This window comes from Micropterus dolomieu, linkage group LG03, assembly GCF_021292245.1.
Source record: "Micropterus dolomieu isolate WLL.071019.BEF.003 ecotype Adirondacks linkage group LG03, ASM2129224v1, whole genome shotgun sequence".
Taxonomy (NCBI): domain Eukaryota; kingdom Metazoa; phylum Chordata; class Actinopteri; order Centrarchiformes; family Centrarchidae; genus Micropterus; species Micropterus dolomieu.
In genome coordinates, this window is record NC_060152.1 from 27,577,172 (window position 1) to 27,602,077 (window position 24,906).

General features: G+C 42.1%; 2 protein-coding genes across 2 annotated transcripts; one reads left to right on the top strand and one right to left on the bottom strand.

The window, feature by feature from the left end:
- Positions 1-3,297: 3,297 nt before the first annotated feature.
- Positions 3,298-8,932, bottom strand: gdf6a (growth differentiation factor 6a). Its single transcript, XM_046045114.1, has 2 exons — positions 8,572-8,932; positions 3,298-4,259 (listed from the first exon to the last, which is right to left on the bottom strand). The coding sequence occupies exons 1-2, from the start codon at positions 8,930-8,932 to the stop codon at positions 3,298-3,300; spliced, it is 1,323 nt and encodes a 440-aa protein (XP_045901070.1).
- A 9,592-nt stretch (positions 8,933-18,524) lies between these two features.
- Positions 18,525-24,129, top strand: sybu (syntabulin (syntaxin-interacting)). Its single transcript, XM_046045110.1, has 5 exons — positions 18,525-18,675; positions 19,540-19,639; positions 19,752-19,904; positions 21,229-21,384; positions 22,253-24,129. The coding sequence occupies exons 1-5, from the start codon at positions 18,642-18,644 to the stop codon at positions 23,451-23,453; spliced, it is 1,644 nt and encodes a 547-aa protein (XP_045901066.1). The 5' UTR covers positions 18,525-18,641; the 3' UTR covers positions 23,454-24,129.
- The last annotated feature ends 777 nt before the right edge of the window (positions 24,130-24,906 follow it).

Here is a 24,906-nt window from a genome sequence, read left to right on the forward strand (position 1 = left end):
TATGCTGTGAGGAGAGAAACAGTCACTGAAAAATAAATAAATTCTTGCTGGATTTCATCAGTAGCAGTTTAACAGTCTGGCAATGGCAACGTCCAATCTCCTCTTTTCTCTTCCTCTCTCTACATTAAAGTTGCATCCATTCAACAAATCAAAGCACAAGATCTGAGTCCTCACGATGAATTTTCTAATGCTCCTTAATGCCCGTTAAACAAATTTCTGCTTGCTGAGAGGTCCTCGCTCCTCGAAAGATCAGAGTGATTTATACCTTTCCTGTCGCTGATGAGGACATCACTGATAACGGAGAGGTTAAGTATGAGGAACATTTATGTCTCTATATGAGCCAAGATGTTTTTTTACATCTTGGAGAGGCTCCCGGGCTTTCCACTCAGAGCAACACCTAGTAGATCTTCACTTATGCAGCCTTACAGATCCCTAAAGAGGAGCCTGCACGCACAGATGTGGGGTGTCAAGATTATTTGTGTTTCTGATGAAAAGGACCCGTCTCTTTGCCGATTTCTTTTTGCTTAGACGAATATATTAGGACCGACTTTCAAATAAACACAACTCTCTCTGCCTCGGCGTGGAGTGGGGGGACAATAAGGCGGTTGTGATGAAGAACTTTATAGGAACATTTAACTTGAGAGTGAGGGATTGAAGCGGGTAAACAAAGCATTCCTTTCCCTTTCATCACCATTTAACTGTTCCCTTAACATTCAGCCTCACGTCCAGGCCAGTGCCCACCACACCGGGGAAGTTGTCAAATAAATATAAATCTAAAAGTTAAGGTTTATCCCAAAAGTTACCACGGCATTGCTTAAAATTGTGGACATTACAGTATCTAATCAGGAATCAGCTGCAAAGTCTCATGGTGGTGCACAGTACCTCCCATAGTGCGCTTGTGAGCAGCAGGAATAGCATGGCTCCTAGTAGCACCCCGGCAATGGTGTACCAGACTTCTAGCCTGAAGGGCCATTTGGTTATACTCAGGGGAATGGTTGTTGTGTCAGTCATTTGCCGCGGCCACTAAAGAGTGCACTTAGCATCCTCTGTTTCCCCCTAGCAAACATGTGGGGAGTGACATGATACTGTACAAGAGCCTGGACAACATATAACATTTCAAAGCAATTTCCTAATTGTTTCCAGGCCAAGGTCGATAGCTTATATGGAAGCAATCCCTTCTTTCAAACTTTTTCATCCGCAGATTTCGAAACATTAAAGTGTTAAGTAAACTTGACCCAGGCAGGCTAATTCATTGGGAAATAGCTTGGGTTCCTACATTCTGTGCCATATCAGTGACAGTCAGTGAGTGGATTTCCTTCTACTTGGATGGTCACCATATGTTTATATGGTTTTTGTGGCGCAATCCTGAGCCAGCCAGCCAGTGAATAATGACATTTGTTGTCTATAATGAGAGACTGTTTACAAAGGGGAGGAATTAGCTGGCATACCTGAAGGCAAAGGTAGATGTGCTCCATATGCACTGCGCACACTTATTGTGGGATTTCAGTGTTGATTTTTGCAAAAACCTAAGCTTAGAAAGTCTCTAAATATGGAATAGTCTACAATTGCCATAATATTTGATCTTTTTTCTACTTTAAAGGTAATTTAGTATGATCTTAAACCAGGTGTAATTTGAGCATATTTAATCATCCAGGAAGAACAAAATATAATGATGCATGAGGAGACTATAGAAAGTAATTCAGGCCATCATCATTTAAAAAATACTATTAATGTAATGACTTTTTTCATGTAATGAATCCATTAATAAAAAGACAACATCTTGGCAATCTTATTCCCTCATAAGGAAATGCCCCACAATGGTCTTATTGGATTTTTGTGTTTTGGGGGGAAGTCAGACTCTCTTTAAAAACACATAAAATGAATGAAATGAATGCAAAAAAGGGTTGCATTAATCATCAGAAGTACCAGACTTTGTTTTGAATTTTATTTGTACAGTAATGGTGTGGAATATTATCCAGTAATATATGTATATAAATGATCTTATATATCATTGTAAAAGTTCTTTACACTCTAACTGAATGCACCTCAAAACTCAGATCCTATATGTAATTATGAGGTAGACATTAATAATGGTATTTTCCACCCTCTGCAAAAAAAATATTGAATACACCTTAAATTAATCTTATCAATGTAAGAAATATATGATTATCATGAAACTCTGTACATCACAAATAATAAAATAATTAGAATAGAAATTATACCGATTTGAGTGCATTTTGTATATTTACAAAGAAATGCCGTTTTGTCATTTCTTCATTCGTTGCACTTTGTAAAGTTTTCAACTGTACAAATATTTACAGCTCAAAAAAAATGAACAGCAGTGCATTCAAAGCTAATGTGCATTTAAATATCGTCTCCTTTGCGAGTCTTATTTTCATATATTTTCGTCATCAGAGAAGACAACTCTCTCGCTGACCGCATGTCCTTTGCGCATGTCAGTGGTGGAAGTGCATTTCGTAAAGATGCAGACTTTGAGCAAAAAGTTCGTGTGTGCTTTTTTTCTTTCTTTCCTTTTTTTTTTTTTACAACAGGGCCCCAGTCTGGTTTTGTCTCCTTACTGTCCACATCTTCCAGTGCCTCTCAACTGGTCTCCAGTAAGGCAAAAATCTCTTGAAGGCATTGCCACCACCAAACTCCCTCTCCTCAGACCAGTCTGTGTGTGCGTGTGTGTGTGCGTGCATGCGCGCGCGCGCGCGTGTGTCTGTGTGTGTGTGTGTCTGTGTTTGTTTGGTAGATTAGACATTCACCCCCTTTTTTGGAAAACAGGCACTTGCTCGGGCCTGTAATGACTCCAGCTGGACAGTGGCAATTACGGCCTGGATGCACATACCCAAAAGAGTCCGGCCTGGCTGGCAGGATCACACGGCAGAGCTGCAACAAAGCACTGACAGGCAAAGCCCACTGTCCTATGGTCTCGGCACGAACAGGTGCACAGTCGGACTCAATAGGCTCCCATCTCGCCTTGTACCCATTCCTTGTGCCATATGGACACTTCTCCCTCTCTGGGAAACAGAAGCCGGTTTGATGTGTGGTGACCTCTTGCATGGATGGGCATGAAGGCATAACACTTTAAGGCATAGAGTGTGAATAACTGTGACTGTACTGAGTCTGAATAAATAGCAGATTCTGCCTTTGTGTGCATCCCTTTTGAATAAAGACAAGGCGCGTCATGCGTCAAAGCATTCAGACCTGTGAGGACTTCAACCTGGGACCCATCAAGACTTATCTTTGATTTTTCTGTCTTTTAAAGTTTATTTTTTGTATGCATAAGGGCCGCTACCTGCACCCACACTGCTCCACCACCATGTCCTCGTACTGTTTGTACACCACGTTATTGCCTGAGTCTATGTACAGGATGCTGATGGGGCTGAGTTTGGTGGGGACGCAGCAGCTAGGCGGGGTGCTGTTTGGGTCCATAGAGTTCATGAGAGTCTGTATGATGGCGTGGTTGGTCGGCTCGAGGTGCGACCTCAGAGGGAAGTCACACACACCCTCGCAGTGGTACGCCTCGTAATCCAGGGGCGCGATGATCCAGTCGTCCCAACCCAGCTCTTTGAAATTCACATGCAGCGCCTTTTTGCTGCATCTGGATTTTGATTTCTTCCCGTGCCTCTTCCCGTGCCGGTTGCTCAGCGCGGTCCTCCGCCGCCGCCGAGGCCCCTCGCCTTTTACCCCCCTCAGCGAAACCCCCTCCTCCGTGGCTGCCTTCACCACCGCCTCCTCCTTCTCGCCGACCGACCTCCGCGACTTGATCTTCTCCTTCATCTCGTTGAACAGATTCTCCCTTTTCTTGGAGCGGGTGTACGCCACCAGGATGGCCTTCTCCCGCTGGGACCGGCTGCTCCTGTCCAGCCCCAGCTGCCTCAGGTCCACTTCGGTGTCTGATTTGCCGAGAGTGACGCGGAGCTGGAGGCAGAGCTGGTTCCCCTGCTGATGGTGATGGTGGGGGTGATGGTAATGACGCTGGTGTGCTTTGAACATTTCCCACACGTCCAAAACCTCCCAGCCGCTCTTGGTGGAGTCCAGCGGGTCCAGAGACCTGGAGTCCAGCAGTTTGTCCGAGCGGCAGGGGTAGAGCTGGATATCGTACAGACCCGTCGTCTGCAGGGAAGTCTGCAAATCCCCGGGCGCTCTCCTAAATATCCTTAATTCTGCCCCGACCAGCTCCTCTTTGTCTGAAAGGGTTGAGACATCAAACAGATACCTTTGTCTTCGCAGAGGAGAGTGCAAAAGATCGTCTGCAAGGATAAAAGAAGAAAATAATTGCAGTCAGATTCACTTAGGGTGTACAGTGTTCAGAAGGATTGAGGGAGCGGGGGGGGGGGGGTCACATTCTCCCACAGAGGCCCTCTCTCTCTCTCTCTCTCTCTCTCTCTCTCTCTCTCTCTGTCTCTCTCTCTCTCTCTCTCTCTCTCCCCCTTTCTTGTTTTTCAAATGTCCACCCTGAACCTGCCTGAAACAAAGTACAGCTGACAAGTCCTCAGTTTGGGTGAGAGTATATAAACTTACAGTTTATTATCGGTAAAAAAAAAAAACAACTATGGTGGACTATGACTATATCATATGTATAAAACCTCTAAGTTATTTTGATTTGATTCCATCCAAACACAGCTCTCCTGATAATAAAATCTGGTGTATCTTTCATAATGATACAGACTGAATGGGGGTTAAGTTTGCAAACTGCCTCCCTAAAATTGCGGTTCTCGAGTTTCTTAATTTCATTTCATGCACATGAACAATTTGAAATGATATTGGGATGAAAAGCACACAAACTCCATTGCATATGCAGGAAGAAGTATCTAATCTCGCTTGCACCCCTCAAAACAAAATTGTTTTATGTATTAATTACTAATCACCCATCATCATAGGGCCAAATTTCGTTTCAGACATTGCAGTGACAATAATCCAATAAAAATCTGGCGAAAATGTAATGTCAGTCCACTTATAATCAAAGCCAGCATGTTTTTTAATGAAAATGGCTGCTGCTTTCATTTCACTTGATGACAAACTGATTATTAATTTCCAGCTCCTTGACAGAGGGGAAGTAAACTTTTCCTTCTTTACAGTCTTAAAATTTCTTAAGTCTAAGCAGCAGTCAGAACATCAGAAGTGTGGTTAGTTTTCTTTTTTTCTGAACTCTTGCAGAGTTGTAAAGCAAAGACAGGAAGAAAAAAAACAACAACAAGGGGCCTAGTGATGTGAAGGCCCCTGGGTGCTGCCAGACACAACGGACCAAAGGCGACATACTGTACACTCAACTGAACAATGCACAATTAATGCATTATTCCCTGCTGGAGACCCAGGAGGCCTGCAAATATTCCATCTAGGCGAACCAATGAGACTGGAATACAACAATGCATGAAAAGCGTTAGAGTTTTTTTAAATGGTGAAAATATCTGCATTTAACAAAAAGGAATTCAGCCTGAGTGTTTTTTTTAATACATTTAGGATCGGAATTATTTCTGTTTAGCATAATTATCAGTTATTATCACGCACATACTTACAATTAAATCTTTCTTGGTTTTATTCTTTTTTTGTACCATTTTCCGTTTATATCTTTTGTTCTTATAAAAAGAGAAAACATTCCGCAAATAGGGGTGAACACGACATTACCACATTGACATTTTCCCTGCAGCCAAATGCAGAATACGGGCAGAAATGAGCAAGAAAATTACATTAAATCGAGAGAAGTCTTTAAACACATTGATTTACCATGGGGTGGGTGAGCAATGACTTTCTTTTTAAATGTCAGATGTGTCCACTTGTTTAGAAAGTTTTGGTTTTAAACCTCAAAGCAGAATTAAATTTCTTGTTGAGATGGCTGATTTGTTGTCTCTTTAAAAAAAAAAAAGAAAGAAATTAAAGCGTGTTGCGTCGGCTCCATTTCTGCCTGAGCGTGTTCTTTAAAAATAAAATTGACATGCCCACATCTAAACACTCCTGGGGTGTGATTTGTAAAACTCGTTCTAAAGAGATATTTGAATCTAGCTGTCACTTTTCCTCCGTGAACCCTGCCGAGTCAAACAATAAAAGCAGATTGAAACCTTGTGCTCCTTTCAGTGACTTTGCGCGTATGGTCTGCATTAGGATTCTTTTTTTTTATAAGACCTCAAACAAATCGAATACAAGCTCACCAAATAATTAACAGTTCTGAATTCCCAACTTCCTCATTAAAGCACTTCCCCTCTTATATTTCATCCCATCCTGCCAACGACAACATTCCCCTTAAAACGTGCCTGCACGGGCTGACTGACTGACTGAACACACTGTTGGAATTATTGAGATATTCGTGTTGACAGTTAAAAAACGTAGAGAGTTTTCTTAATTTCATTGTTATGTCAAAAGCCATTTTTTCCATTACGCGTAAGATGCTTGACGGTAGATAATTGGGGGAGAATGGGGCGGATTTTATTGCTTGGTTAAAACGGCATCCTGTGCACTTTTGTTTGACCTTGTTGCTTGTATTTGAACAAATGCAAAACATGTTTTTGTCATCTATGCCTCTGTTTAGAGAGAGAGATTGAGAGAGAGAGAGAGAGAGAGAGAGAGAGAGAGAGAGAGAGAGAGAGAGAGAGGCTGCACCATCTGCGCTTTAATGAGTTACCCCAAGTGCCAAAAGTAATTTTCAGATTCGGGTTATTCTTTTCTGATCTTGCCTTTTCTGACCTCCAGGAAACACCCCGCCTGGTTTTATAAGCACATTTCATCTACCTACAAACGTGTGAACGCCAAAGAAGCCGTGGATCATAGGCGCACTCAGTAAAACCTGTCTCTGCATGGATGAATAATGCGTAAAAGACGCAAAACCTGTTAACTTTACGCGTCAAAAGCAAGCTGCCTCAGTGTGTATTTATTTCCTGACGGAGGCGATTTGAATAACGAAAACTCCCAGCTGAGGTTCACTCTGCAGGTTAATGCAATGCAACACTTTGGAGATGCTGGGAGGAATCCCAAAAGAAACCAAAGGCGCTTGAGCTGAAAGAACGGGAAGAAAAATAATTTTCCGTAATTAAAGTGGCGGTCGCTAAGGGAGGTTCCGCAGTAAAAGAAATACGAATCACTTCACAGCCGAGGAAGTGCTCTTTCATTTTTTTTTCCCTTCGTCGTTTTTTGGTGATGTGCCCATCGTGGCCGAGCTGGGTCATTATGGGAGAATAGACAGTGTTTGATATGTTATGACATGAACACTCAATTAGATCACCGAGTTCAAATACTCGAATCAGCCGTTCGATGCCAAGCAGCTCTCAGAGGGTCCAGCTCGGGGTCAGAGCCAGTGACACATCACATCAAAATCAAAGGAGAAACTGAGGCGGTTTTATATCAAATCAGTTCACACTGCAAGAAATTGCCACACGGACGAGCCTTTTAGCTTCAGATTCATCCTCTTTTGTCTAAAAGAGAGCAGTTGTGTGAGACAGCACCACGCATGTTCAATGCAGTTATTTTTTTTTTTTTAGTAAAATTAACAAATACGTTTTTTTATTTACATTTTATTGAACATAAGTCTTTAAAAAGTTGATTTGCACTAGAAATACTTGAGGCTCAACAAGTAGGTAGATAATACTTTGATTTAAGCAGCCGACTCTGGACTAAATAACTCGTAATGATGATATTTTTTGCAGCGCGCAGATGAGGCTCAGAGTGTTTCAGACAGGAGGGGAGCGCAAACAAAGATAGCTTTTATTTCTCCTGCAAAGATTAACTCGGCTTATGTCCCCTTGTGTGCGTTGGATGTGTTTGTGTTTATCAGAGTCTGTTTGTCCTCTCAGGCTGGTCAAATCACTTGGTTACACATGTTAACTGACCCAAACACCTGCTTCTCGCACAGAGCCGCTCTGCCATGGCCCCCAGCTTCCTTTGTCAGCACAAGTTGGCCGAACTGGGCACGATAATGGCAACAGATTTTTTATAACATGTGCCGTATTTCGCGGTTTAAACTTAGTTTGTGGTTTAAATCGTCAGTCTCTGCTTTAAATCGTCGGGCTTATTTAATATTGTTTGCGTTTGGAGATTAATAGGGAAAATCGAAAATGAACAACCGAGTGCTCTCATATAACTGAAAGAAAAGTTTCCTCTGTATTGAGAACTTTTTTTTGCTGCAACCTGCACTGCAGTGATTTACAGCCTTCATTTAGAGTGTTTTACTGTCCTGTTACCCAGAGGTTAATTTAAGTGTAATATAACTTAATACTCGAAAAAAGCACATGTTTCAGCGACTTTCCAGCAACTAGATCCGAATACAATCACTAAACTGTTCCTGAATAACATACAATCCTGCAGCTTTCAACACTTATTCTTGTGATTCATTGATATTTTAAAATTTGCATTTGCACATATTTTTCCCCTGGTCTAAACTGTGCGTAAAAGTTGCTGCTGCGAGCTTGTTTTTCTGTAGTTTTCTTGATTTACTGTAGTCTTTAGCCACATTTCATTCAGATCTATACAAGAGGAGAATATTAGACCCGTCAGTTGAGGAAAAGCTGTGCCACAGAATTATGCAAGACTGAGCTGGAACTGAACTGGTAGAGCTGGCAGCGGACGTCAACCAACCTGTTCCCCTGTCCACAAAACTTGTTATTGTGTTGGCAGATTTAGAGGAGCGGAAAAAGCTTGCGTTTAGTCCGAGCTTCTCTGCAGTCGAGTATGTCCTGTATATAGAGAGCATGTAGTCATGCGGCACAATTGCGTCCTTTGGGTCTTCTTTATGATGGCCCACCATAGGATGCGAAGACGCAAAGATGTCTTTTAGGAATTTGGACGACCTTTGTCCGTCCTGATGAGAGACCCTGGCTCCCTTGTTTCTCCTCGGCGCAGAGGGAGAGATGATAGCAGCAGACTGGAAACACGGTATATTCCCAAGGAAAACAAGGAGCAGGCCCACATATAGCGTAACGAGTCGAGATGCGTCCATGGCTGGAAGAGTCACCGGGAGATGTTAAGAAGCTCTTTATTTCCCGCGCAGTGAAGTTGGATTCTAGGGGCCGCCGGGAGTCGGAGATGGTGTGCGCGTCAGGGTCGGAGGACTGCTACTTTTGCGCTCTCCGGTCGCACCAGAAGAAGTGCGTTTTGCGCTCTGGACTCGACACAAGAGCGGAGACTGTTGGGCCGAGAGAAACACGCCCACATGGTCGCTCAGTGCAGGGCTTCCCAAACAATTTTAATGTCACAGACCTCCAAACAGACGCGCAATAGAGCCAACGGACCGCCACAAGATACAAACACGAGAGCCCATGTGTGGAAGCTTTTGTTGATGGTGATCCACAGTCCACAATGTCCATAGAGAATACCGGTTTACTTTATTAAGGAGGTCAATGACTTAAATTATGATATTAATGTGTTACTCAAATTGCAATAAATAAAACTATTCTTTTTTGTCTATTTTGATCCTTCCTCAATGACTTATTTTAGACACAGGTTTAGACTCAAAGCACACATGTCTGAGCAGCAAAGATACGTCCGTCACCACCAAGTTTATAAAGGTGAAGAAAGTAGATGTAGGTCCACACAGTTTTCAGAGAAAAAAAAAACTAAAACAGAGTTTTAGGGCTCTTTATCACAAAGTCTTTGGAGCTTCCAAGGACACGTCAGATCAGATCAGATTAGATTAGATTAGATTAAATTAGATTAGATTTTACGCACAGATAGGCTGAAGACTGTGTGCACTGTGTGCACAAGGGGATCATAAAGCAGTGTCTTTTTTTAAAGAAACATCATGAATTTTGCAACTGTGTTTCACACGTTATTTACTGGAAGATGTTCTTAAATTATACGAAATGAATAATAAAACAAGGAAGGTGGAGTTTCAGTATTTGATTTTGTGTTGAGCGGGTGACATTTGAAGAGTAGCGAATCAACTCCCAGAAACAGGCAAATGGTTAAATACGCTGAGGGGAGAGGTCTCGTGCATTTAAATGTAACCTAGAGGTGTGTGATCACAGTAAACCCAAAATATTCAGCCTTGGTGTGGAGTCGTTCAAACGCTTCAGACACATTTTAAACAACATCAGTGACCTCTAGTGGTCATTCCATTTTATTACAACCCGACGCTTCCCACATATAAAGAAACGAGGGCAAATGCTGCATTCACGTCATCTGGGAAACTCTGCTTGTATGACTTTGTGCTGCACAATGTAGGGCAGTGACCTCCCGTTCAAGTGGTTTTAAACCGATCTTAAAATCGTACATTAGTCCTGATCAGCTTTCACACATGGACTTAAACATCAGTTTTTTGTTTTACGCCATCAGGGTTCATCGCAGAATTCAAAGGTTCAAATGCAGTAGCCAAAGACAGAATATTGTGTCTCCACGTTACCTGGATCACCAGAAAGATACAAATGCCACCATCAGAGCCAAAGATGAGTTCACAGTTTACAGATGTGTAATTTATGTGTGCATCTAACCTCATTTAGTATTGGAGTCAGGAGGGATGTGTTTCCACATAGAAATACTGACTCTTTAAAGTAACTACACCTTCCTTGCCACATTAAATAATATTGTGCTGCCTACAGTCCTTTGCCATGTGTGCACATTATTTTGTCGGTTATTTTTTTACATGGACAGCTTTTTGTCTGATCTCCTATTAACCTCAGGGCCAACATGTTAAACGGAATTGACATGTTGTTGTGCACATTGAAATGTTTCAAGTTTGACTTATTATTGACTGCAAATGATAATACTCTCATGAACCTGTGAATTGTGTGATTGGTAGTGATTCAGGTCGTAGTGACGAGGAGTTAGGTTAACATGCAGCCCACTGTGTGGCATCATCTTGTTCCAGCAGAGGGCCTCATTGATAAGAAGACAGACTGCTGCTCATGGGTCACATGCTAACATTTTACTCAGCACCACTCAATTGACACCGACGTAATGATGAACACCTGTGTGTGTGTGTGTGTGTGTGTGTGTGTGTGTGTGTGTGCGTGCGTGCGTGCGTGCGTGTTGCCTGTGCACACCAGCATTACCGCATGGCCAACACGTTATTTCATAGAGATACGTGATACCGTTTGATTCATCTGGGCTACAACGAGTGTCAGCCGGGTTTCTGCACTAATTCCCCCACTTGATTCAGTGGCGCAGTTGCTCGGGCAAACATTATGGTGTTTTACATCACAGAATCTGCATATGAATGGATATAATTAGGGACAGGAGCCGCGCCTACCTCCCTCATTTCAGCACCATGGAGAGCAAACTCGCTCTTACTCTGACTGTATTGGGCTTAATGCGCATAGTGCACAGAGACCTCCTGCGCGTGTTGAACATATGCAAGGCCTATATGTAATATAACGTTAGTCACTCAGTCAGCAACATAGCCTTGAGGGAATATTACATTCCAAAACCATGTAAGAGCCTTTAAGCCTCATCAAAGGAGCAAATGTTTTAGATTCAGATAAATATTCTAAAATATTAAATTAACTTTATATTAGAATGTGCATTTATGAATAATGAATCGAGGCATGTGTCAGATGTAAAAAAAAAATAAATAAAAAACTGCACTCTTAAAGGAAACATGGGGGCAAAATACATACAACAGACATCAAACGTCAGCACGCATAGCCTACATATTATACAGCAGTCTGCCAGAAGCTTATGGCTCTTTGTGATGGAGGGGAGTCAGTGGTTAAGTAATGCCTCACGCATTATGTAACTCACTTGGGATGGTAGTCATATTGTGCGTGCACCGTCAGTGGTTTCGCTTCTTGTCCAATCGTGTGTGTCCTCAGTCTGCACACAGCTCTCCTCCACCCGACACACGAACAGCAGAGCGGAGGCTGGCACCGCCGGAGCACCAGTAGCGGAACGACCCTTTGTGCTTCACCGCCTGACGCGCATCCTTCTGAGAGGAACCACCATCAGACATCCAGGCAAGCCTTTCATTTTATTTAATTTCACGAAACATCCATTTTAGACCAGCCTATTACTGCCATCAGCTTATAAAGAATAACAACAAATGAAAGTATTCACAGGATGGGGGCAGGTGGTGCTGAAGAGGAGCTGTTTACAAGTTCGGTGATGAGTCTTTTGTCAAGTCATCCAAATGTGCGCACACGTCATGCGTGTTTTGGGTGGTGCTGGGTGAAATGTGGACACGTTAGGTCCGAAGTTGGATGTTTACATCACTATTGCTTACACTCTATGTCGTACTTGGCGTATCTTTATTCTAGAGGCATCGAAAGACGAAAAACAAAACATTCCCAGCAACTGAAGGGGCGCCAGATGAAACAAAATAAAATATAAATCAAGCCATTTGGAGGCGGTGCGAGAGAAGATGCTGTCATTATTAAGGGATTTCAGGACACATAAAATCTCCTAAGCATTTAGAAACAATGGAAATGGCTTTGAAGGGTGGTGTGGAAAACAAAGGGGGCATGTAAACATGAAAACACATGGGGGGGCATTTTCAAGGGTCACTTGGTTACAGCAGTTGTTCTGTTTGATGACTGATATTCTTAAAAATTGTTACATTTAGTTTATTATAAAAATTTTATGTATTTTTGAAAGGGTTTTAGCACCATAAAGTCCTATGTGGAACCATATGGTGCAACAAAACAGAATGATTATTTTAGCAGGGCTTAACAGCCAGCTGTGATTTTCTACATGATACATGCCTAATAAACATTTTCTGTACCATCAACATTTTGTGAATTCTGGATTCATTACTGCTTGGCATAATAATAGTAAACTCCAGCGTTTGGACATAGATGTTCAGTTAAGCTCACACCTTTCAAAACTGTACAAAGGCTCATCAGTGTGCATCAAATGTCATCACTAATATAAGTCCACACCTCATTAATATTCACATCAACAGAACAAATGGACAGAGTGCATCATGGGATAAATATGAAAATGGAATAAACAGCTTGACATTAGTCTAGGTGCACCATTAAAATCAGAACCATATAGACTTGGAGGGATTAAGGGAATTTATTATTCACGCCCACTCCATGCTGTTTTTCAAGTAGACCATCTGGATAAGGGAAATAGCTTCAGTGGAAGCTTAAAGACTTGTTTACCAGTCTTGTACACATTATCTCAGCATCCCACTGACAGCTTCCTGTAAGTCTTCCTTTCCCATCCACTTCATACATCCACTTCATAAATTAGGGCACTCTTTTGTTTGGATGAGTTTTTGGAATGATTGTGTGTCGCTTACGCAGGCAGTTTGGTTGTTCGCCACGCTTAAGAGGGCTGAAAATCCTGTGTTTGCATCTTAGATAATGCTTAGCCTGTCGCTCAGTAGGTAACCAATCAACATTGTCTGGAGTCAAGCAGTGGATCCGGGTGGAGGGACCGAATGTATAATCCTACAGGCAGCTATAGCTCAGGACAGGAACAAGAGAAAGCACTATGGACACAGGCAAAATGTCGACACAGTTGAGATCTAAAATCTAACTATGGCAGCAGAGCATCCATGGACAGGCATCTGTGTCCATGCACCTCGCAGGGTTTCAGGTTACAAGCTCTTGAGTGGTCATTAGTAAAGGAACAGAGTGCTGGAAAAAATAATATGATATGATTCTAAAACGGTTTAATGGTTTGTCTTCAGGATGCAAAAATCAGCTTATTTCTGACTCTTTATCGTTCATACCCTCCTGCATAATTCCTTCATATGGCTGCTTGTAGTTTGCATGAATTTATAAATGTCACTTCCTAAGCCAAAGACCTACGCACCTCTCTGCTCTCAACCATGTCCTGTTTATTGAATTATTTCCTATTCATTCGCTTCAGTGCTTATTTCTTTTCTAGCACTTTATTATTGTGCACAAGGAGGATTTTTTAAACAATCATAATCATGGCTTTATGGCTTATGCTCTTTTTGTCTATACCTTTACTTTGTTTTCTTTGTTTTAGATTGTAAACATTTGATCTATTGCACTCCTCATGAGCGGCAAGGTATATGTACACAGAAGATTCCTTAGTTCGCACACGCTGGCTCCAGGACAGCATGTCCATTCAGTCTGAAGAGAACACAGCTGAATGGTGAACACCCCTACACACCACCTCGGCACACTCTAGATATTTTCTCTCAGTGAATGGCAGCATATCAGGATGAGCGGCAGAAGGCTACACTTTGTGAGATTTACACATAATTGGCCCCATCTAAGCTGAAGTCGTTCGAGCAGCTCTTTTCCCGTGGTTGCTAAGACTGTTGCTAGGGCACGGCTCTGGTCGCTCTGCCCTGCTCGGTGCCTATAATCCGATTGCTTTGCCAGTGTGCCAGGCAGCTGTGCATTGCTACAGTTGGATGATACTGTGGATGCCTGAAAATACAAGTGAGACTGTAGGTAAGGTTGCACTAGGCCACCCAGAACGCAAATCTATTTTTGAGTCTAATAAAAGGAGGTGGGGTTTGATTCCCTCGACTCTCTGCTCTATTTTTTAAATCCTCTTTGGGCCTCAGTGGTTCAAAGAAAGAGGTTTTTGCACACATCTGGGCTGCTGATACAGGGAGGGTGGCTTATATTAGATCTAGCAAGATGTTTGAGGCAAGACTGACATCTCCTCCAGCCAAAGCTTTAAAAATGGTACCATCTGGATGAAGCGAGGAAAGACAGGTTCAGATTCACTGATGTGACAGCAGCACACATGCTTTGGGGTCAGTTATATCATTCCCAGTGCAACAAAAAAGGGAAGGGAATAAAAAACATGTAGGCACTTACGCAACTGGCCTTGCAAAGATGCTAAGAGGAAATCAACAGGCGAGAAGGAGAGAAGTGATTGTATGAAGTTTATTCGAGCATGAGAGAAATTGTGCATTATTTAGCTTTAAAGCATCAATAAAATATGTGTCTTCCTTGTTTAAATTTGCATGTACAAAAGAAAAGTTCAGCATGACACAAGAGTTCATTTCTACTTATATAAAAAGAGGATTTAATATCACTCCATCATCTATTATACCTCAACGATAGAAGCACTTTGGAGCTTTTGGCAGGCAGCCTCATCATTTTGGCTCAGAAGGCTGATAAGGAGAGTTGGTGTATTTTTGCTTAGCAGAGTGACTTACTGAAGTTGGACACATTTCATCTATTACTGTGCTTCGTCTGATCATCTTAATCTGGGATGACTTTGATGAAAAACCTGAATATGAATATAGTAGTACCAGTCTTTCTTCGTTATAGGTGTATCTGTGTAGACTCTGAACTCTGTACTCTTTTGAAACCACAAGCAGATGAGTAAATTGAGTTCTTTTAAATCTAAATTCATATATTTGTTTTTACTGTTTTTAGCCATGCCAGCTCTCTATGGGAATGTTGGTCTGTTGGTTGGCCCGCCAATTTGGCCCTGACTGAAAAATCTGGACAACTATCAGATGTATTGTCACGAAATGTTGTATAGACATACATGTTCCCACGAGGATAAATCCTAATGACTGTGGTGACTTTTCCTCTAGCACAACTATCAGATTGACATTTGTGATTCAGAACCAAGTAGCTCGTCAACTCTTTTATAGACTGCTATAAAATTTGGTACAGATATTCCGGGTCCCTTGAGGATAAAATCTACTGACTTTGGTGATCCCCGGACTTTCCCTCCAGTGCCACCATAAAGTCAAAATTCTTGTTTTTAATTGAAATATCTCAACAACTATTGAATCTAGGGACAGCTTCAAGTAAAAATTTCTGTTGATCCAAAACTTAGGTTTATGACCAAATACTATCAGCCTCAGCTGTACTTGCTGATTCCCAGCTATGTATTAAACATAAACATGCTAAACATCAACATGCTAGCATTTACAATCTGTTGACTTATTGTAAAAAGCAATTAGACAAGGGTTTTATGGCTGTCTTGATTTATGTATTTCTATGCTTTTATGTATTTTTTGTCACTTAATTGTTAAACATTTTGCAATTTTTATGTGTGAAAAGTGCTATATAAATAAACTTTACTTACATTTTCACTGTGAGCATGCTGAAATTAACATTTAGCTGTGCTTAAGCCACTAGTAATGCCATAGACTCTTCCGTATTGCCTCGTTTTGATTGTTAAAGAACTTTACAAACTAAATTTAAAAAGGTACGTGGCTGTTTATTTTTAGAATTTGTTTCATAAGGTCATGCATTCAGTGTGTGTTGGTCACGGCTTGCTCTGGGATTGTTGTGCCATCTGTACCAGACAGGATGTGTATGTGTGTGTGTGTGTGTGTGTGTGTGGTGGAGGGGGATTTAGTGGCGTAACAAAGTTCAGACAGAGGGCCCTTGTTTTAAAGGATTTGATCGCCACGTCAAAATGCTGCCACATACACAGAAAGAACTGACTGACCTGATGTTTCCCCTCTTTTTTATTCATCAGGGGAAAACGCTACGTGAAGCACAATGGGACCATTCCAGGAATATGAGGTGAGTCTTATCATCACTGATGGTCTCTGGTGACAGATTTCTGCATGTTGGATTTGTTTTTTCAAAGCAATGTAATAAAGAAAAAGATGGGTAAGATGTGACCTTACAGTTACCACCATAAGGCAATCAACCAACAATATGAACAAAATAAAATCTTTTTATGAATTTAAAAACAATGTCATCCTGAAAAAGAAGGTACACTAATTTAAGGTGGGTGGCTACATCCCTGCCTGCAGCTCTGACAGATGTTACTTTGAACAGGAAAAGAAGTCACCGGAGAAAGGAAGCCCCCGCAGCCGCATCCCACGCTTGGTCCTCCACCCCTTCCGACCAAAGGACAAAGGCTCACCTCTTTCTGATTCACCTTTCTCAGAGGAGGAGGGGAAGGAGTGTGACATCAGCTCACACCGCTCCAAAAGGACCATCAGCACCAACAGCTTTTGCTCTGGTAAGAAGTTCAGCTCCAGTCTGAGGACAGCTGAGTTCATACCTGAAAAAGACCTCAGATCACCATCTACAGGCTGTCAGGTGCAAGATTGTGTTGCAATGCAATGCTCTTGGTTGGTTGGGTTCATATAAAATCCTTACTGTATCCAAACCACAGTGTGAAAATACACCATTACAAGTAAACGTCCTGTATTAAAAATCCTACCAAGTAAAAGTGCAGAAGTATTATCAGAAAATGTAATTAAAGTATCAAAAGTACTCATTATGCTGAACAGCACTTCTGCACAATAAGTAATATTTACTAATAATCGTTAGTATGTTAGCTGATCAAGGTGAAGCTGATATAAGTATTTTACATGATGATCATATTGTGTTTGTTTCCTAAAATAAGTCTAAGACAGAAATTTTTAGAAATGAGAGTGAGAATCTTGAAAGAAGGGTTAGAATCAAAAAAATGCATTAAACTCTGTATTATCTACTTATCGAAGATTTTGACACTATGCTAAATATTTATCTACAACATAACGCAAGCAATCAGATAAAAGTAGTGGATAACAAAGTACATTTCAGAGGGAAATATGGAGTGGAGTAGAAATATAAAGTAGCAGACAATATAAATACTCAAGTAAAGTAAAACAACCTCAAAAAAAGTACAGTGCTTGAGTAAATTTAGCCTACTTTGTACCTTTGAGTACAGCATGCTGGATTACACAACCTCAAACAAAAACATTCAGTTATTTTTATTTCATGTTTACCCAAATTAACAAATGAAATACACAAATTACATTGCAAAAGGTGCCTGTGTATGGACAATAAGTGTGCAACAACCACTTGATAACTGCTTTATGAAAGTGAGGAGCCATTGTGAAAGGTGTCATGCTATCTGTCAGATAAAACCCAGGCTGAACCTTGAGCTATGACTGACTGCCTTCTTCGCTGCCTGCCCTGCGCGGCCTGTTCTTGGCTATTACTGTCTGTGTGCCTGTTTACAATAGATGACACCGGCTGCCCCACTAGTCAGTCTGTGTCCCCCTCCAAAACCCCGTCAGGCTCAGAGCAGAGTGCCGACGGCTCGCCGATACTCCCCGAGCGCAAGACCAAAGTCAAGAGGGTGAGGGTGATGGCCGAGTGGAGCGGTGAACCACGGAGCGCGCAGAGGCACAAGAGGGAGCTGAGGTCGGCCATGAAAGCCAGAGGTAAAGAAGAATACAGAGATAAAGATAAAAAGATTTGTTTTAATGTGTTTTTTTCCAGACAAATCAATATGAGGATCAACAATATTTGTAATCTTCAACTAAGGCCTGCATTACTATGAGCTGATCCTGCTGCATGAAAAGAATCTGATTTGTGTGTGTTGACTCTACCTTAAAAATGTACAGACTTATATACAGCACACTGCATATACAGTACATTTGTACATGCCAGTGGTTCCCCAAAGACCAAAGTACAATAATTGTATTTGTCACATGTCAGCAGCTAGCAGATTCCATGTTGACTTAAACAAACACTGGCTGGGAAGCAGCTGCTTGCCTAAAATGAGAATAATAATGAGGTGGACTGTCTTCTGTGTGTTGGTGCTCATATATTTTAGAAACACTGCAGTCCAGTCTTTATCCTGAAATTAAATGCCCTCTCTTTTAATATGGGGAAGTGAGAAATAAGGAAGAAAGCTGATTGGTTGAGGAAAAAGTTCAGGAGCTTACCCAATTAGGCTGATTAGCAGGAGGTTACTACACTGATTGAATGTGCACAGACCTTCACTTGACTCACCAAGTGGTGGAGGATCACTAAAGTTTTGAAACAGTTTTATTTGTCACAGTCATCACTGGACACGTTAATATGGTTTTGTGTGATGGCAAACGATCCTATTCAGGTATGGCTTTGACATTTAATCCTTTATAATTTCAACACAATATTTAGTTTTTCTCTGCTTAAATAATAAATACATGATGTTCTAGGCTTCAGTATTATGCTGAGGTGTTAACTAAATACTGTGTCTGTCATTCAGTATTTGAGCAGAACAGATAGTGTTGCATTTATTGACCGGATGTTATTGGCTAATTCTGGAGTGTTAACTGCATTTGTAATCACAAAGTGGCTTATCTGTATGTCCAGCTCTTCAAACTTGCATTAATCTAACAAAGTGTATAGATTATGGTGAGAAGCTCATAGAAAAGCTTCTAAATGAGAGAACGTGTATTAAGCTGTGTTATCTGTTTGGTCCCTCTGTTAGGGAGACTTGATGCAATTCCTGCTTGAAGAAACTGTACCATAATAGTCCTGTTTAATTCTGCACTTTATCCTGAGTAGACAAGATGCTGGTATTAACAGACAGTGAAAAATTGGGGAATTGTGTTCATCTTAGGCTAAATGTTGAGCTTTGAAGTTTTAAAGGGATCATGTAGTTTTTCTGAACAGCAACCACTGAGTGTGAGTGGAATGGGACCACAAGCAGGGAAACAACAAATGTGATTTCTGGTGAGGTAAAATGTGTTTACTTCTGGTTTTAGTTTTGGTGCAGAAACAGTGAAAGTGTGTGTGTTAGTGTCTGCTTAACTATACTGTGACATTACAACCAAGTATGTTAAAGTCAACAAACTCTCTCAACATCTGTCTCAGGTTGCAGCAAAAACCCTGAGTGTTGAATTGAACAAGAGTGTTTTCTGTTACATCTCCTCTTAAAATGTCTCGCTCTGAGTCTGCTGGCATGCTAATGCATTGATGCTCCTCCCTGCAGGTAGTGAGGCAGACTTCAGCTCTTCCAGCAGCACAGGCAGCCTGAAGACCAGGGGGAGCCTCACTTTCAGTTCAGCTGGAAAGAAAGCTCCGTCACGCAGGTATGCGGTTCATATGTTTGTATCATCAGTATGGTCTGCTGATTAACAGGGCTGTTTAATCATGCATTAAAAGTGTCATTTATTCTACCCCCTTATGCTTGCTTTTATCAAGTCGCAGCAGCCACATCAGACCGCTCCCAGTGTTCAAACCAGCCGGGAGCCCTACAGCCAACCGCGACGCAGAGCTCTATGCTCCCTACAGGACTCCGCCCAGAGCTGCCTCCTCAACCAACAGCAGCAGCTGCAACTCCAGCCCCACCTCCAGGTACCAAGCGTGGCTTTAAAACCTTGCATTATTGATTATCACAGAACAAAGATTCTGGTTTTAAAATTGAGGGAGAAAAGGTTGGTAATCAGTTGTGTGGCCTCCTGGTCACGTTTAATGTTTCCACACTTCTCCATCTGGATTCATTACAAAACCAACCTTCCCTGCTTGAGGGAGAAGCAAGTAGAATTTTGAGAAGAGAGATTTTTGGATTGCAGCTCAGGCAATGTGCAGCATAACGATGAGTGAGTGGGTGGCTGGATTAAGCTCAGACTGTTAGATCTTTTTATATCATTTCCTCTCTTGCACCCGTCTGGGATTATATCGGTCATGATTTGGCTATGGTTGGAATTGAGGATTTTAATATAGCAAATGTCTGAATATGGTACCCACGCAGTGACCCTTCTGACTGCAGCCAACTCGTAACTGGATTAGAGTGGATGCACCTTGGTTTGGAGGAGAGATCAGGGTCATGCATAGTTCAGAATGGCTGAATTGATTTTGTAAACTATAGCCTGAAGCTCTAAAGTGTTTGGGACTACCATGAATTTCTGACATGGTGCTCCAGGCTCTGAATTACTTGGAAGGTTTACTATTTTGGCTTATGTATATGGTTGAACCAAAAAGAATCCTCACTTTTTATACAGTAGCAGAATCTGCCCTCTATCTCACGTTTAGAGCTTCCATAAATGCATTACAACTCTCCACTCTTGTCACTTTAAGACATTTGCTTTGCCTGGCTAAGTGTCATGTGACACTTTTCCTCTCTCATGCTACCTTCTCCTAGGCTGTTTCTATTTCTGGCAGGGATGCAGAGCACTGGCATCAAAGTCTCCACTATCCTAGGTTGCTAGGATATTGTGCTAGTGGGAGAGAGGGGCTTGCACGCTTCTTTGCATATTATCCAAATCCACCCACTCATCCTCTACAGGGGAAAAATACATGAATCCTGTTTCAGTTCTCTTTTGAACAAGATAAAACACTGATAATGGGACATGCAAAGGGCATTTGAATGCTAATGCAATTAACTTCTAGATCAAGTGGGTTTTTTTTCTTCTAGTAAATTCCTTGCTGTATTTAGATAAACCAGCATTTTAGGGTATTTTGCCTCCAGTCTACATGCAGTAATCCTGTGTCAGACAGTAATTCCAGGCTTCAGAGAGCATCTGCCCTGACAGCACTCTCTCAGACAAATTACCGTCTACATTTAAGCGGCAAATTGGTTTGTTTTCTGCTGTTGACTCAAAATGTCTAGTTGGGAACTGAAGGATATTCAAAGGGGTAAACATGGCATTTAACCAACATACCCCTCTCTGGCCAACAGAAGAGCGAGCCTGGGCCGCTACCACTCCTGTGGAGACAACCATGGCATCAGACCCCCGAACCCTGAGCAGTATCTTACCCCTCTACAGCAGAAGGAAGTGGCCATCAGACACCTGAAGACCAAACTGATCGAGTCTGAGAACAGAGTCCATGACAGGTTAGTTAAGAGTAGCACCTGTACTTGTATTTATAGCTTTTTATGGTTTTAAGGCAGGATGACAGTGGTTGTATTGGGGGAGGTGCCGCTATACTGTTAAAATCCTGTAGGTGTGAACCCACTGGGAAATTCCAAAACAACCCTGCATGATGCTGCTAGTTATATCTTGCCTGAAATATGCACTATATGTAACATGAACAAGGCAACTTATTTAAATGAATGCTTTATGATTCATCTGCTCTTTGCATAGGCTATTTAAAGTAATAGCCTATAAATAGTTTGAGCTTTTATATTTATACAATTATTTGCTTCTTGCAGAGTTAGATTGGAAGATTTGATACCACACACAAATACCATGCTCGGGGTGCAAAATTGACTTTTTCTCCACCGGCCTAATGGCTAGTCAATGTCTTTTGCTAACCACCACACACAAATCCAAAATCTGCCTGCAGACACAACATGCTGTGTTTTAACCTTCACTTTTGGTACGCATTTAACTAATAACTTGAGCTTTGGAGGCACAGTTGGACAGGATTATTTGTGGCAAGGGTTGTAAGCATGCAGTGCAGGAGCTACCATGGTTAGCCGGCTAACAGCATCCCACAAGTTGTAAAAAGGGGGGGAAAATGGCTTCATATCTAACCTTTCTTGTCATATCCTTGCATTCACTACAGCCAAGGAGCATCACTGCTCCCCTGCAACTTGTATTATTATGCTATGTTAATTGGCAGCTGGCTGTAGTTTCATGTTTAGCATGGGGATATGAGGGTGCCGATCGATTTTTCTCATCTCTCTGCAAAAAAGGGAATAAACACATTTTCCAAAATGTCAAACTTAAGTAACTCTGGATGTTTTCATCCCTTATCAGAGAAACTGAGATTGAGGAGCTTAAGGCCCAGCTCAGCAGAATGAGGGAAGACTGGATTGAAGAGGAGTGTCACCGGGTGGAGGCTCAGCTGTCCCTCAAAGAGGCTCGCAAAGAGATCAAGCAGCTGCGTCAGGTGGTGGAAACAATGAAGAGCAGCCTGATGGAGAAGGATAAGGGAATACAGAAGTATTTCATCGACATAAACATCCAAAACAGGAAGTTGGAGTCCCTGCTGCAAAGCATGGAGCTTGCCCAGAGTGGCGCCAACCTCCAGGATGAAAACACCTTGGATTTCATCTGTGACAGCCCCGATAGAGGTGGGAAGAAGACTGTGGGGGAGGAAGAGGTTGGGATGGAGCTGGGAGACCAAGGGGCGGAGGCGATGGCAGACAGCGGGCTGCTGGTAAATGATGAGATGGCTAACAGAGCGGACATTTTGGAGCAGGTCTTGATGTCCACTGCGATGGACTTCAGTCAGGACTCTAGCGGTAAGCTAAGGGCAGCGACCGAGTGTGAGCCTGGGTTGTCGGGGCTGTCAGAAGAGGGACAGCTGACTGATGAATCTACTGCACCCCCACCAGCTCTACCAAATGCATTTTCCAACACGGTCACAATCTCCTCAAGCACGACTTCCCAGCAGAACATAGAAGATAAAGAAATCCAGACCGACACAATGCCCATGTCTCCAGACCTGCAGGCTCTGCTCCTCCAGCTGCTAAAGATCCATGGGGCAACAGCAGGGGACACAGCTCTGTCAGCCACTGGCAGCCTTCTGGGCTTCTCAAACCTACCCACCTCTACTTCCACAACTGCCAGTGTCCCTGACTGGACACCTCCCCTACCCAGCATACCCAGTCCTGCTCCCGCTGAGAGCCCAGACATCTCCACTGATTCCGGCATGAGCTGCTCGGAACATGCAGAGAGTCGCCGGTTCATGGAGGAGCTGGACTTTGTTGTCGGTGAGGAAGAACCTTGTCTGTCCCCGGGGCTGGATGTGGTCGGCAAGCGTTACTGGAGCAACAGCTTCCTGGTGGATCTGGTCGCAGTGGCAGCCCCTGTGCTTCCCACGGTGGCCTGGCTGTACTCACGGCACGGTGTGGACGGAAGCGCTCCGGTGTACAATATTGCTGCTCTTATCAGGGGCTGTTGCATCATGGGATTGCACTCTCTTCGTCACGTTGCTCACAGGCCGGATGCATAAAAGCTTCCACCCTGCATGCACACACCTAACCTTGAACTAAAAAGCACTTAAGCATCTTTTCAAGAGTATTTGTGGGGTTTGTTGCATTTTTGGTAAACACTTTATATCAATGCAGTTGTTTTGGTTCCTTACACTGTTACTTTGCACTGTGCAGTTACCATGAGTGGAAGCAATGAAAGGGATGGACATGAAAGGATTTATTTTTAACGAGGATTATTTATATATTTATTTATCATTTACATGTATAAGCTGATCATCTGGGTAGATGGTTATGTTATCATTGTCCGGTGGTGTCCCCAGCTGTCCTTGTGTTTTGAAAAAAGTTCTTTATGTTGGGATGAGACTTTTAGGAGGTGAAATATTGAATGTTTCTGTTTGATGGGTTCTGGAAACTGTTATTGTTCAAAAAATAACCTTAAACTTTAAACCTTCAGCCAAAGCTTTATTGTGAGTTCACTGTTATTGTTTTATGAAGTGTTTTTTTTTGTTTTGGTTTTTTTTCCCCCCCCCTCCTCCTGGGAGTAGAGCTTTATTCGGTACAGCCTGTGTATTGTTCATAGAAATAAGTTGATGCTTCAAAGCAACTGACACTTGTTATGTGCCTGAGCTATGTGCAATACTAGTGGTTTACATCAAATGTCCTTGTATCTTTATTATTAAAGCATGATAAATTCAGGCCATGTGTTTAGCGCGTGACTTTATTAAATCTGGTTCGTTGTGACGGAGGAAATGACTGAACAGGAACAATTAAGTGTTAAAGTTTGGCTTATGTAAGACTTGTTAACAATTCAAGCAAACACAAGGGGAGCCCACGTTTCCTCATTTGCACAAGATGTTCACATAAATGAATAAAAGGGAAAATGAGTTTGAACCCAAGTGCATCCAAGCGGCGTTCTCATGACACTATATCTTACGTAAAGGCTTTGCCAGCCTGTATTTTCAGACATCCCTTGGGTTACTGAGCTGACAATGTAAACTGCATTAGATACACTTTAGTGCGATCTCTCAAAAGCTATAAAATGTCTGTGCCCTTGTACCAGTAAAAACTGGGTCATTGCTAGAGCACATGCAAAAAACTACCAATGCTTTCTTTAGTCATTACATAACATCTATTACCCCAATTCAATACAAATGAAAGGAAAAAGCTGATTAAGTCTAAATGAACTAACACTTTTCCATGATTACTCCATTTCCCCTTCTGCCATATAGTGATTTATCTTATATTACATAACAATGACCCCTCAGTTCATAAGGCATCAGACAAATGAGTATCAAATGCTGTAATTCCCACACTAGTCTGGATGCTAGATTAAAAATGAGTGGGCTGCAATGGTTAAGTGAAACCAGCTGAGAACACACCAGTCTTGTAAAAAATCAGTGTATTTGATTCTCGAGCCTTTTGGGACAATTGTTCCAAATAGCCTGTTACTTTTCTGAAGACTGATGACGTGCA